General features: G+C 36.6%; 1 protein-coding gene across 1 annotated transcript; it reads right to left on the minus strand.

The window, feature by feature from the left end:
- Positions 1-4,418: 4,418 nt before the first annotated feature.
- Positions 4,419-11,346, minus strand: LOC129274795 (probable ATP-dependent RNA helicase DDX23). The gene is made up of 4 exons (XM_064108825.1): positions 11,194-11,346; positions 9,302-9,414; positions 7,997-8,137; positions 4,419-5,958 (listed from the first exon to the last, which is right to left on the minus strand). Exons 1-4 carry the CDS (start codon positions 11,329-11,331, stop codon positions 5,544-5,546), a joined length of 807 nt encoding a protein of 268 aa, XP_063964895.1. The 5' UTR covers positions 11,332-11,346; the 3' UTR covers positions 4,419-5,543.
- Positions 11,347-15,368: the final 4,022 nt, after the last annotated feature.

Consider the following 15,368-nt stretch of genomic DNA (forward strand, 5'->3'; position numbering starts at 1 on the left):
GGTCGCCTAAGTACATCTACCATCCAAGTTTTGTTGAAAAGTGACTTACGGCTGCAGAGTTAGGTGTCATAAGTGAGTCTTGCATTTAAACGTTAACGTTGACCTGAAAATGACCTTTGACCTTATCATGTGACCTCCGACTGCAGCATAACATGCAGGTCCCCCAAGTCCATCTACCATCCAAGTTTGGTTGAAAAGTGACATACGGTTTTGGAGTTATGTGTCATAAGGTTTGTGACGGAAGGACGACGGACGACATTTGGATCCCTAAAGGTCCTACATGTATGACACCAATTCCATCTTATTTTAGATAATAATAATAATAATAATAATTAGACTTATATCGCGCCAAATCCACTCTGTAGAGTGCTCAAGGCGCTTTTTAGGAAATTACAAAAGAAATTAAGAAGAATTGAACAGAAATGTTTTGAGGTAATGTTTAAAAGTTTCAGAAGTCAAGCATTGTTTGATGTTTTGAGGGAGGCTATTCCATAGCTTAGAGGATGAGTAAACAAATGATCTTTCACCCCAGGTTTTGGAAATTTTGGGGGTAACAAGAGAATTGGAAAAGGAGGAACGTAAGGATCTTGAAGGGGTATAACTTTTGATAAGTGAAATAAGGTACTGGGGAGATGAGCCATGAACACAATGAAATAGATACATATCTATTATTAGGTAGTTTTACTTGAAAAATACGAATTTGCCATCGGTTCCTGTGTACGACGAACCGGTGTTGAGTTATTCCATGGAAATTAACTTCAACGGGAACGCCCACTAAAATTTTCGTAAGAGTCGACCGATCGACCTGTCAATCATTGTGACGTCATCGAAGGAAGGCTTTCCCAGCTGTGCAGCCGGACCCCTAGTTATTGTACACGTTCCTCCTGTAGTTGCTGTTTCGACCGAGCTCATCCTTAACGGATTTTGTTAGATTTTTATGAGGTTTTGATCATGGCTGCAGCTGCGTCTGATTCTTCAGACTTTGAAGATTCGGGTTCTGAATATTATTCCAGCAATTCAATTTATTTACTTTGAATCCACACGTGCAATCACAAAAGGCACTTCACACTCCAAACGTCAGCAACACTCGCCAGCTTCCTTCCCTGACGTCATAATTGTCACGTGATATACGAAACCAAATCAGGCTGAATTTTTTGTGGGCGGGGCGAATTTGGCTCAATTTTCAATATAAAACTGCCTTTGAACCTAATGTGGGATGTTTTTCGGGTAAAATTTTGATGGAATCGTAATTAGTAACCACTAAGCTAACGAATAAATCAGCATCTTTGCTGTATTTCATAGGACCTTTAAGTCTCGCCTTCACCTCTGGTGGGCGAGACAAAAAGAGTTAATCCTACAAGCATAACACTTAAAATTTGATCAAAACTGGATGTAAAATGTGAAAGTTATGACATTTAAAGTTTTCCCCTAATTTCACAAAACAGTTAAATGTATATATATGCCAATCCTGGTCGGTATAGAAATGAGGAAACTGATAACATCACAAATAACTATTTCTTTTGTATTTCATCATATGAAATATTTTAATTGTTGCGGTTGTCATGTGAAGCAAAGCTTTATTCCTCCCTGAACATGTAGAATTACAATTGTTTTTAAATTTTCTGGTCCAGTCAAGATGGTCATTATTGTCAAATCTGTAAAAACTGAAATACTGTACAATTCAAACAATAAAAAACAAAAGAAATAGTACAGTACATGTAAGTGGGGGGCAGCATCAAATATCTCGTTTGCATATCACTGAGTCGTGCATATAACTGTTCTGAGCGTGATCGGTTCATCACGGACGGATTTGATATATTTTGAACACTTTGAAGGCTTGTAACAAATTAGGAATAAGATGAACATGTTTCCTTTGTGTTTTATAGTGAAGGGTAGGACAAAGTATGCTGAATGATGAAAAAAGTTTGTTGCCATGGTTACCTACAAACATAGGTAGCCACTAAATGTGCCATATCACGGACGGACATGATAGAAATGTGGTTTTCAGAATTTTTGAACATTTGTATTGTTTCTATCTAAATAGCTTAACTTTGACCAATAATTGTTGATGCAACTTACACTCAGGTATGTTAGCTTCTATGTTCAGCATATTGAATTCTTAACCAATATCAAACTTCTGAGAGAATTGCAAATATTTTCCATCTCGGACGGACATCACAGACGGACACAACTAAAATACATTGGAAGTACCTTGTAAGAAGTTCTTATTACTTGTTTGGGGGAACAAATGCTATTATATTGATGATTTGTACATTTTTACATATAATTAAACAACATTAGTTGCACAATCAAGTTGCTACAACTTCAGTCAAGTTGCTACAACTTGATTTAAGTTGTAGCAACATGATTTCTATGCTAGACACACAAAATAATCTAGCCATATGATTGCTTTTAAACACAGTTCTTTTCAAATCTTCAAAAACATCCTAATGCACATTGTCTTCTTTTCAATTTATACCGTATTTACACTTAATCGGCATTTGGTTCAGAACCAAAAGCCGATGCAGAATCGGCTTTTGGTTTGCGTTTACACGCTGTTACAGCTCGCGGTTCAGAACCGCGAGCCGATGCAAAAACCTGAAATGATACGCACACCAACAATATACGTCATAATGAAGACAACGCTGGATCAGTGCGCTAACAATTACGTCACAATGGTAAAGTAAATGAAATGCGCACAAATTGCTGATGCAGACTCGGCTTTCTGTTTACACGTAGTAAAAAAGCCGATTCTGCATCTGCTCGCGGTTCAGAACCTACTACTTTGGTGGTGCAAATTGCCGGTTCTGAACCGCGAGCCGATGCAAGTTACTCGCGTTTACACGCTATGAAAAAGCAGATGCTGCATCGGCTCGCGGTTCAGAACCGCGAGCCCATTCAAATGCCGATTAAGTGTAAACACTGTATTAGAGAATACTATAGTTGGTACCAAATCAACATCCAGTGGATCAATGATCATGTTGATACTTTTTATGATATATCATGATGATACATGTTCATACATGTACATTTTTAGGCATAAATTTTTGAAGAGCACATATTTTTTTTTATGTCCATTAAGTAAATCCAAAAGATTCACAGGTTGCTGATCATTATGCTTGTTTGGTGGATCAAGTATGACCACAACACTTGTCCAGGCTCTCTTCAAATTCATCTTTTGTCCATATTAAAGTGGAGACACCCCTTCACATCAACAGCCCTCATGTATTTAGGCCCTGACCGAATCCAAAATTGAAATCAAATACCAATTAAACTTGTAAACACTGCAGTGCAAGCTTTATATGAATTGTATGCATTTTCAGATTACCAGATCAGCAATTTGCTCGAAATTAGCTCCAAAATGGACTTTTAAAAAAATTCTTGTACTTTTCACAAGCCTCAAGGATGTGATGTCATGTTCTGTTTAGTAGAAGCATTGTGAATCCATGGGTTTGTACATGGATTTTTTTTTTTCTGCTTATCAGAATATGCATTCTACTTTCTTCCTTTCCATCACTTTCTGCAAGCTTCAATTGATGAAAAATACAGCTTTTGACTTATTCTTGCTCTATTTCATTTCCTGCTTTTTGGCATACATGTAGCTTCCAACTCTATCTGCATTCCAATTATGTTTTTAAAAAATTCCTGACAACAATTAAGCCCCAATAACAGCCAAAGAAAGATTTCACAAAAAATTGTGAAGAGTTGTAGGTTTCCATCCATTTGAGTTTTGAATAATTCTCAGTACCATTTTTCACTGCAAATTGGAACTAAAATTAAATTCATAATCTGCTCAGTATTTGCTCATTGTCTGTCCGTGATGAAATTAATGTCCGTCTGCAATTATTTTGATTTATGATATGGATAAAATGTATGGATTCTAGCTATATTCAAATGAAATGATGTACAGTGTCTAGTGAGATGCTTCTACACACTTATATTTTTGCTTCTATTCTGATAAAGAATAAAAAGCTGAATCCATACATATTATCCATATCAATAAACTCAATAAAAATGATCACGGATGGACATTAATTTCATCACGGACGAAAATTTCAAAATGGAATGTTAACATCTAACAGAAAAATTTACTTCCCATATTTTTTCTACTAATTTATGTTTGATGATAGATTAATGTTCAGAGTACAAGAAAATCCAAACCAAATTGGAGTAACTTTGAAAACAATAAAACTAGAGTGAATTGAATTTGAGTGAATTTACATTGTCCGTCCGTGATGAAATTAATGTCCGTCCGTGATCATTTTTTATTGAGTTTATGATATGGATAAAATGTATGGATTTCAGCTATGTTCAAATAAAATGATGTACAGTGTTTAGTGAGATACCTCTACACCTCTTTATTTTTTATTTCTATTCTGATAAAAAATAAAAAAACTTTTTATATTTTTTTTCATCACGGACGGAAATTTCAAAATGGAAATGTTCACACCTACCAAAAAAAATTACTTCCCATTTTTTTTTTTCCTACTAATTTATGTTTGATAATAGATTAATGTTCAGAGTGCAAGAACAACTAAACCAAATTGGAATAACTTTAAAAATCTCCTATTCTGCTGTTGTATCACTCCCATGTGATCCTCCTTATCTAATTTGTCTTGTTTTATCCATATATGTTTGATTTTCTGTATTTGTATTTTAGTGTTTTCTTGTTTACTTTCCTTCCATACTTAAACTTGTCTCCTTGTTTCTAGTGTTGCTGTAGCTTGTTTGTGGTCTATATTATGGTTGTTCCACTTTATATGTTTGTCATTTTGCCTCCGACGAAGATTCTGCTAGGATCGAAAGCTTAGGCCCCTTTTTGACTTTATAACAATAAAACTAGAGAGAATTTAATTTGAGTAAAAATGTCCGTCCGTGATGAGAGGTACATGTAATAGCACCCCCACGAATAAAATGGACTATTCCAGGAATTTCGGATTTATCAATCTTCATGAAACTGAGTTCTTTGAAACCTGAGATATCAAAGATTATCTTAAAAGCAATTTTGATAGAAATATCTAAAAAAAAAATTTTCACCTCAATGCTAACCCTTAAGCGATCATGCTCTTCTATGAAAAAATAAATGAAACTTAAAAAATGACCTAACTTTCTTATCATACATCCAATTTTGATTAAATTTTCAGTGTTTATTGCTTGATTTTTCTAAATTGATTGATTGATTCAGTCAACATTTTTCTAGAGTGGTTGCATAATTTTGTAACCATGTAAAGTGGGGGCTGCAAATTTGGTCTCAGAAGTTGCATGAGACTTGCACGTAAAAAATATATGAGCAATGCGGTAAAAAAATTTCGCACTGCAGATTTATTGAAAAAAGATGTTGAAGGGGCACTGAATCAGCACCTCCCCTGTCTCATTAAAAATGAAAGTGAAGCTTTTCATATTAAAAACTACATGTATGAGTATGAGACAATGGCCATTGTTACACATCCTGGGCCCCATTTTACAAAGAGTTGTAATCGTAACTCTATGGAAATCCATCAGTGTCATAATTTTTTTTCTACTGGACATTTGCACAATGTCCTTTATAAACAAAGAGAAGCACAGTGAATTTTCGAGAAAACAATGAATGCATGAATATACATCATAGTTGGAAAATATTTTGAACAAACATGTATTTTAGATGTTGCTGGCCGTCCATAGTTGTGATTGATCGGATCAATCGCAACTTTTTGTAAGACAGGGCCCAGGAGTGATAGCCAATAGCCACCTACCTTATAACCAATATCATTGATGATATCAAGAATATGTTTAGGGAGTCCATACTCGTCCCAAAATCGGATTGGTGATGGTATGTGACCTCCCTTAGTAGAGATGTTGAAATCTTCTCTAAAGATTCTCCAATCTCTGTCTTTCATCTCGGTTAGTTTCTTCTGTTTCCAATGTCTCTCATCCCATGTTTGCTTGTCTTCTCTTTTCTTCTGCTTCTTTAATCGGCTCCTGTAATAGTAATGACCGTTAGAATGAATCTACATGTATTACACTGTACAATCATTCTGGGGCCCCTGTACATCTTCTATAAAATCACTTGAAATCAGACAACAGGACCTGTGTCTCAAATGTTCAAAATGTTCAGAACCAAAGAGCATCCAGGTCAGGAGGATTACTCTCTACAGCGAGATTAAATGCAAGGCACACCTCCATCGTTAGGCTTTTGAACGAATCCTAACTAATCATGCTATGTTTTGGGTTGTTATGCCCAGAGTCACTCGTACACTGTATCTTCTCCCTTTATCTTTTTTTTTATTTCTTAATATTCACTGACCTGGACATGCCTATGGAATGGCAGTCAGACCGCAGGTCACTATGCTAATGAGCAAAAAGGCCAGATTCATCCAAATCATCTCGTGGCTGAATCCTCCTCCTTGCAAAATCTAGTGATTCGTGAGATTTTCTTTCTCTAAGAATTTACCTGCTTTAACCTCAAGTCAAATGAAATATCAATGCACTATCAGATAGAGTAAATGTTACTCTTTCATATTGGTCATTTATTTTGTATACAATATTTTTGATAAATAGGTGAATTTCTGGCTTCTTCCTCTGTTTTCTTTTGCAAATTGTGCAAAACTTTTTTATTTTGAGCCTCAATGATATCTATATCACCATAAAGCTGAACTTCTGTACTTTCTCACAACTCTTGATATGCGGCACCTTTTAATCGGGTCAAGATCACACTTTTCCCATCAAGGTACAAGATGAGATTTCTGAAATTTTGGAATAGCATGATATCCAGAGTTCTGATTGGCTGGATAAGGTTCACAAAACAACAGGCGCGGGTAACTAGAGGAGATTACCACATGGGGAGTGTGACCTTCCCATGAACCCAGGCACTGAAACTGTTGGAATTTGCCAGTGTGTGGTCTCTTTGACCAATCAGAGTGCAGTGTTCTTGTTTTCAAGCTGCGTTATGTACTTGGACAACAAAAAGTATGATCTTGACCCGATTAAACCAATTTTTATTTTGAAACCTATCAGCTTTGTCATGATCTAAAAATCATTTGGGCTCAATAATAATAAAGTGTAAAAATAGCACCTTTTGTCAGGTGAAAATAACTATTTTTTAGCATAGTATAGATCAAAAGTTTCACCTACATTACAAAATCCTTGAATAAATTCAAACACATGACCTGAAATAATGATTCTCCTCCTTTACAATGATACCAAAATCATGAAATTTGATGTACAATTAGAGCAGCAATGACCGAATGAAAAGAGGTGTTTTGGTCCGCATCAAGCTCATTAAGTATGCAAAACTTCTCTTGTCATGAATATCACTTGGATGAAAATAGCCACTTTTGGGAGACCTGCCTACTGACTTAATGGTGTGTACAAATCACACCCATGGCACAATTTTCATACTTCAACTGACATTTCTCACATATTTTTGCAACATTTACTGGTTTTACTGATTCACATTACTTGATTTTATGCTCTTTGTGTTCATCAACAAATTTCGTCAAAAAATAAAATAAGACAAGTGGAGCGCCTCTGTCAGTCTCGCCTGCATTACGCGATTCAATAAAGCAGCAGTGCTGACTTTGAAAACAACTGTCAAATAATGATTCACAAAAAAAACAATTCACATAATAATATACTTTGGCCATTGACCCTAAATGCGCATGCCAATTTTCGTCGCAGTCACGCGACAGACAGCCAAGATCATAAGGGAGGCTGAATCAGCCCCCGGTCTTTTTAGGCATCGAAATAGCCCAGTAAAGTGAGTTAGGTTTTAAAGTTATCCGTCATAATGTCTTTGACGGATGGATGACGGACAGACAACATTTGGATCCCTTAGTCTAGCCTTCACTTTCGGCCAGGCCGTCGGGAGACAAAAGCATAAGATTTGAAATTTAGTGTCAGTTTGAACAGTTTATCTTTTGTAAAATTTGAATAAAAATAAAAGCCAGCAAGTTTATGGTCAGTCAGGTTACGGCAACAAATTTCTTTTTTATTTGGGGGGGGGGGGACTTAGCTTTACTTTTCTTGGTCTTTCTCCTGTTCTGTCCTCCGTTGTTCTAAGATCTCTTGATAGAACTTGGATTGTTTCTTCTGTGCTTTAATATCTATTCCTGCAACGCTCCCACGTCCAAAAAGTTGGATCTCATGATGTTCTCTGTACCTGATCAACAACAAAAACATAAATAAATAAATAACTGCATCAATACAATACACCAGTTCAACATTTGTTTCTTGCTCAGATTCATCGAGCAATATTTCAGACTAAACGACTGGTTAAGCTGGCTGTTTCATCAATATATTGAGTAATCCTGCTATTCATTGTTTATTATGGAATGGGTATCATGCATGACCAATTACCAGCGCATGGCCAGCTATGCTTCTGGTAAATTTTCCATGCATCCAGTAAATACTTATGCATTGTTAAAACAATTTTTTTTTTCATAAAAATTCCACTGTTCTGTAAAACAAATGATACACAGGTCTGTTCATGCATATGTAGGACTAGTGAGCACGCGATACCTATGGAAACTATTCTTAACCACCCTACTGCACCTCGTGGGTTCAACAGTTCCATAGTTATCTTGTGCTTGAAAAACCTACCGATGCACTCACATCTGTGTATCATTTGTGAATTTCTTGTGGGTTTATACTTTTTTTATGGCTTCCTCTGGCTCACTGAGGGGACACAGAGCAGCAGATTCATTTAATCTGTTGTTCTCTACCTCTATGTGGTGGTTTAGAGAGTTTTGAAGAGTCGTGTGCATGTACAGTGTATGATTGTATCTTATTTGAAATACATCTTGGCTCTTTATCTTTTTATTGGTACAGGTGTATTTGATATGTTGAATATTTGTTTATTATGTTTATAATGTACTGCCATCAGAAGTCAATTTTCCGTTTCAAAGAAAATATTGCTTTGAACTTTGAATTGAGCCTTTAATCATGTATTTTTTTCAGAATTAAAATGCAATATTGTCTTCCGTATAAAAACACAAGGTCTGAAAAAATGGGACATTAATATTCCAAGAACCTTTTATAACCCAATGGCTACTGGACCAGGGATAAACCTGTACAAAGCCTGTACGAATTGCATAATTTAGTTTTCAACAGATTAACACTTCTAGAACTTTGCAGTACTTTCATTTTTAGCTTCTCCATAAACAGGAAGTTGCTGTTGATGAACATGACAACAAATGAATTACTAATCTCTGGATTGGAATACTGATATTTCAAAATCAAGACAATTTGAATTGCTAGGGAAAAGGTATACGCCACATATATGAAGAAGTCCTCAAAAGCCTCATCGAGCTCATAAATGACTTACAAAGGGTTAAAATCGGCTGATGTATCTTCTCCTGCATCCCAATCAAAAACAAATTTCCGATCATTGAGACGACGTACTCTCCTCTTCTTCTTTACAACTCCCAAATAACGGTCCTGAACGATAAAGATAAATTCAGGTTGTGGTAAATGAAGAATATGACTGAGGGGCATACAGCAATTTAAATGTCAGACCTGCCTCCCCAAAACCAAAATAAGTCACCAAAAATTCATTTTTGTGCAAATGAAAGAGCACACCTTCTGCTTTAAAATGATATGTAACTTGTCAAAATGATCAACAATTACCCACAAAAGTACTTTATTATATTCAGAATTATTCAGTGAGATTTACCGAGACCTTCTCTAGCGACTGGGTTTCAGTTTATGGATCATGAGATTATACAGTCTATGCTTAATAGTACAGGCAAACTTACATATAAAGCAAACATTGTTTAAGCTATTCACCAAAATCAAAGTAATTATAAAGACCTTGGCCCCATTGCATAACAAGTGCAGCGCTTCTGGCAGTCTCGCCTGCATCACGCGATTCAATATAGCAGCAGCGCTGACTTTAAAAACTACTATAAAATAATTATTCACATAAAACACCATTCATATAATACTACGTTCATTGAACCTAAATGACATTAGACCATGATCATGTGACCTAAGACTTGTCAGTGATACTTGATTACAAATGTCCATATTTCATTAACTTTCTCTATAAACTTTCAAATTTATAATGGCAATTTAACAATTACCCCCATCATGGCCAAAGTTCATTGACCTTTGACATTGGTCATGTGTTCTGAAACTCGCACGGGATGTTCAGTGATACTTGATAACTCTTACATGTATGTCCAAGTTTCAAAGCAATGATGGTACTGTACATGTAATTCAACAGATACCCCCAACTTGGCCAGAGTTCATTGACCCTAAATGACATTTGACCTTGATCATGTGACCTGAAACTCAGGCATGATGTTCAGTAATACTTGATTCACATTATGTCCGAGTTTCATAGACTCGGTTCATATACTTTAAGTTATGTTGTCATTTAAAAAGCTTAACCTTTGGTTCAGATTTGATGTTCACGCAGCCGGAAAAGTGGCGCCTACATGTATAGTCTTGCTCTGCTATGCAGGCGAGACAAAAATTACAATTATGGTTAAACTTTGCCATTAAATAGTGACTACTATGGTAGTGATGATCAACAGCCAATCAGAATCACGGATTCGATGCATGTTACCATTGAATAGCAAAGTCACCATAATGGTAACTTGTATGCAATGTGGCCCAGATTACGCAAATCCTTTGTTACCATCTCTCCTACATGTAGGTCAAAATTCTAGGGATCAGAATTCAGCGGTCCCCAAAGATTCAACTAAGGTTGAACAATACATGTTGTACTACATGTATTTTTTAAAACCTAACTAAAGCTTTGAGAGATCCTAGAGTATGCCCTACAAAGTAAATATATCAGATCCATTGGCTTTGAACTTTCAATAAACACACTTGATTTCCTGCAAACGGTCTAAACAATTCAAATCTTCAATATCACCTAGATGAAAATCAGCAGCAATACATGTATGTGCCGTTTTTTCAAAAAAAGTACACTGTTAATATTTACAATACATACACTATAAGCTTTGACAACACAATCACATTTCACAGCCATTGGAGACAAGCTTGCTACAATTTCTGATCTAAAAAAAAAAGAGGATAAATGATCAATGAAAATGAAAAATCACTGAAAGGCCTCTTCAATAAACTGTACTGCAAAGTTTGCATTATATGAAATTTTTGGCATGCAAAACATTTAAAGCTGAATGATGCAGGGTGGGAAAAATTATCAATGGTTTTCAATATTAAGAACTGTTATAATTAAAGTCAAACCTTTATTGCTTGTTTCTCTTTGATTTCATCTCTTGATAGTTTTTCTTCATCCCCAGCATCTTCCCTCATCCTCCTCTCTCTTCGTTCTCTTCTCTCCTTCTCTCTAGGATCCTCTGTAAACAAATGGTTCCATGACATTTGCTCATTTCATACCCTAAAGGGATTACTAGCTTTAACCCTGGATTTAACACTATGCCATATTGATCATGAAAGTTCATCTGTGTTACTGTAGTTGAAAATAAGAAAAGGTTAAACTTTTGCTCTCAACACAAAGAAAAAATCAGAATTACCTCAAAATTTCCAGCTGCCAACTACAGCTTTCCTCAGTGATGACCGAAGTGACCGGATTTGACCTGGTGACCTAGCAATCGATAATCTGGCTGTAGCACTCGGAAGCTTGTATCGCCCTCTGTCCCTATTGAGAGAAGGTTTGAATGCCCAGATCATCGATCACTACATCACCAGGTCAAATTGGGTCACTTCGGTCATCGCTAAGGAAAGCTGCAGTTAGCAGTCAAAAATTTTGAGGTAATTCTTCAGATTTTTTTGTGTATTGAGAGAAAGGTTTAACCTTTTCTTACTATGCCCTATCCTAAACCCAACCCTAATCTTAACATAAAACCCTAAGTTCTGCAAACTTATCCCTAACCCTAGACAAAATAAAGCCCAGAGCAATTGTCGCAGCAGTAGATGACACGTCACTAAGAAATACCCATTTCATATGTAAAGAATAAAAGATAATATAGGAAATATCCCTTTCATACTCCATATACAGTAGGTGAAGAAATATAGTAAAATAAGAATGTTCCATGACATTTGCTCCAGCGGCAATTTCTCCAATGGAAAATCTGCATGTTTAAGCCAATACATGTAAAATGTAACCTCCAAAACTTAACACTTATCATTATCTTTACATTATTCTGAACCAAAAACTATCCTAACTCTAACCCTATGTCCTCTGAAATAAGACCAGAGCATTTGTCACAGGAGCAAATGTCATGTTACCCTCAATTATAATGCACTTACTGTACAAGCTGTTATTTGAGCACACATAATTTTGTGCAAATCAGGAGGTCTCGACATTTTCGCGGGTTGTTGAATTCGCGATCGGAAGATGTACCAAACACTACCACAGCATTTCAGAGGAGCAAAAATAGTGCAAAACATGAGCAAACATATACTCCTAAAAGCCCCAATGCTGACATGTTTTTTTGTACATACATATGTCCCTTTAATGAAAGTGTGAAAAAAGTGGCTTAAATTTCACTTGTTTTGTACTTTTAGATCTAAAAATTCATCATGTCACTAGCTAACTTTTTGAATAATTGTACTTTCTCAACCTTATTTTTTGTACATTGCAGGTGCATATTACAATATTTTCACCCCACATGATGTTTGCAATTTAGCAGAGCTATGATGAACTGGGGACATTGGCACCGATTACTAAATGTGTCAATATTTTCACGGCCAATCAGCAATTCGCGAAATCAAAGACACTACAAGGGGACGACAGAACAGTCAATAGAGCGCGTAATGAAACGCTCGGGAAGAGCACCCCAGAGCATTGAGTAAGTAGACCCTTGCTGACCCTTGGGTATCGCCATTGTGGGTTGTGTACAAAACATTTGAGGGAAATGGACGGGTGAAGGAGTAGATGATATTTTTACATTCTTTTCTTCATTTTTTTTAAAAATTAGATGTGAATGAGGTTTCTGGGAAAGAAAATGTGGAACCATCCACATGCGATGCCCTTGTGCCCTCTTAGTCGATTTGACAGTCCCATAGGCTCAATACACCAACCTAGAAATGTTTTTTCCGATGAAGTTTTTTTCTTGATTCGTGTTCCTATGGGGTCCTAGAACAAATTCAGCTTGGTTGCCCAAAGTTGCCGTTTGGGCAATTTTGCTAATTTGCATACATCCAAAATGGCCGCCAGATGCCATCTTAAAAACTTAACTTTTAAACCCCTTGCCCTAAAATGATGAGTAATGACTCTTTTTAGGGGTTTAGGAGTTTGTAGAATCCATTTCTATAATCATTTTTGCAATATAACGTCATCTTCAGGTCAAATCCAAGATGGTTGCCGGATGCCATCTTGAAAAATTGACTTTTGATCCCCTTGCCCCAGAATGACGAGTAATACCTCTGTTTAGGGGTTTTAGGGTGTGTAGAATCTCTTTCTTCTATCTATTTTGCAACATAATGTCATCTTCAGGTCAAATCCAAGATGGCCGCCAGATGATACTACGATGATACCATTTTGAAAAATTTACTTCTGAACCCTTTGTCCAAGAATCATGAATAATACCTCTTTTCGTGAGTTATTTGATATGTTGATTCCATTTCTGTTGATAATTTTGCAATATAGGATCATTCAGATAAAGAAAAAAAGATGGCCGTAAAACGCCATATTTAAAAACAAGTGGAATGCCTCTGGCCGTCTCACCTGCATCACGCGATTCAATATAGCAGCAGTGCTGATTTTGAAAACTACTATAACTCGCACAAGATGTTCAGTGATACTTGGTTACTCTTATTTCCACGTTTTATGAACTAGACCAATACACTTATAGAGATATGATGGCAATTCAACAAATACCCCCAACGTGGCCAAAGTTCTTTGACCTTACATGACCTTTGACCTTGGTCATGTGACCTGAAACTCGCACAGGATGTTCAGTGATACTTGATTACTATTATGTCCAAGTTTTATGAACTAGACCAACACACTTTCAAATTTATGGCTGTAATTCAACAAATACCCCAATTTGGCCAAAGTTCATTGACCCTAAATGACCTTTGACCTTGATCATGTGACCTAAAACTTGCACAGGATGTTCAGTAATACTTGATTACTATTATGTCCAAGTTTCATGAATCAGATCCATAAACTTTCAAAGTTATGATGGTAATTCAACAGATACCCCCAATTCGGCCAAAGTTCATTGACCCTAAATGACCTTTGACCTTGGTCATGTGACGTGAAACTCATGCAGGATGTTCAGTGATACTTGATTAACCTTATGTATAAGTTTCATGAACTAGGTCCATATATTTTCTAAGTTATGATGACATTTCAAAAACTTAACCTTAGGTTAAGATTTTGATGTTGATTCCCCCAACATGGTCTAAGTTCATTGACCCTAAATGACCTTTGACCTTGGTCATGTGACATGAAACTCAGGCAGGATGTTCAGTAATACTTGATTAACCTTATGGCCAAGTTTCATGAACTAGGTCCATAGACTTTCTAAGTTATGCTGTCATTTCAAAAACTTAACCTCAGGTTAAGATTTGGTGTTGACGCCGCCGCCGCCGTCGCCGCCGCCGTCGGAAAAGCGGCGCCTATAGTCTCACTCTGCTATGCAGGTGAGACAAAAACTACCCCCGAGACTATTGAACCTTGAACCTTGAAGAAGTACTCTCCCAAAATTCGTACACGCTGTCCTGAAGAGATTTACTATTATGTGTAGGAGCTCATGTAAGGGTATTTCAGTAAGAATGATTCATTTCTTTTAATTTCTCCATTTTTAGTGGTCAAGTAAGGTCTCAGATGGTCAGATGGTTGATATATTTCGTCATTAACCGCTCACCTTGGAATTAAACAATTCAAGGTTTGGGCTATGACCTATTTCGGGAGTGCTCATAATTTTTTTTTATGTCCAGCCATATTTTTGTAGTGAAAGGACTTCAAAGTATTACTTTTTAACTAAAAAGTAAGTTCTCCGTATTTTTCAGAAAATTTGTTAACTTATGGACTTTATAATTATCATTGGACTTTTCGTCCTGACAAAAGCCTTTGACTTGGTCAGCACGAGTGCACTTTTTAGCCTCCTGTAGAAGATAGGGTCCCCAAGACTGATCCATGGTCATATCATTCCATGTGAACAGTTTGCTATGCTTGAACATCTGGTAGCTTCCCTCAGTTCCTGTGAGCAGTGGTGTGAAGCAATTAGGCTGGGCCTGGCCCTGACACTCAGGATCTTCTTCTCCATGCTTCCCCAGTATGCACTTGGCGAATGCACAGAATGCATCTACGTATCCGTATAACAGAGCAAATGGGAAACTCTTCAACATCGACCGGCTACGTGCCAAAACAATGGTCAGGATGGTTCTCATTCGTGAGATGTCGCCCCTGCCTTTCATAAAGAAGCTGGAGTAGGCCTACAAGACCT

This window comes from Lytechinus pictus, chromosome 13 (genome assembly GCF_037042905.1).
Source record: "Lytechinus pictus isolate F3 Inbred chromosome 13, Lp3.0, whole genome shotgun sequence".
NCBI lineage: Eukaryota > Metazoa > Echinodermata > Echinoidea > Temnopleuroida > Toxopneustidae > Lytechinus > Lytechinus pictus.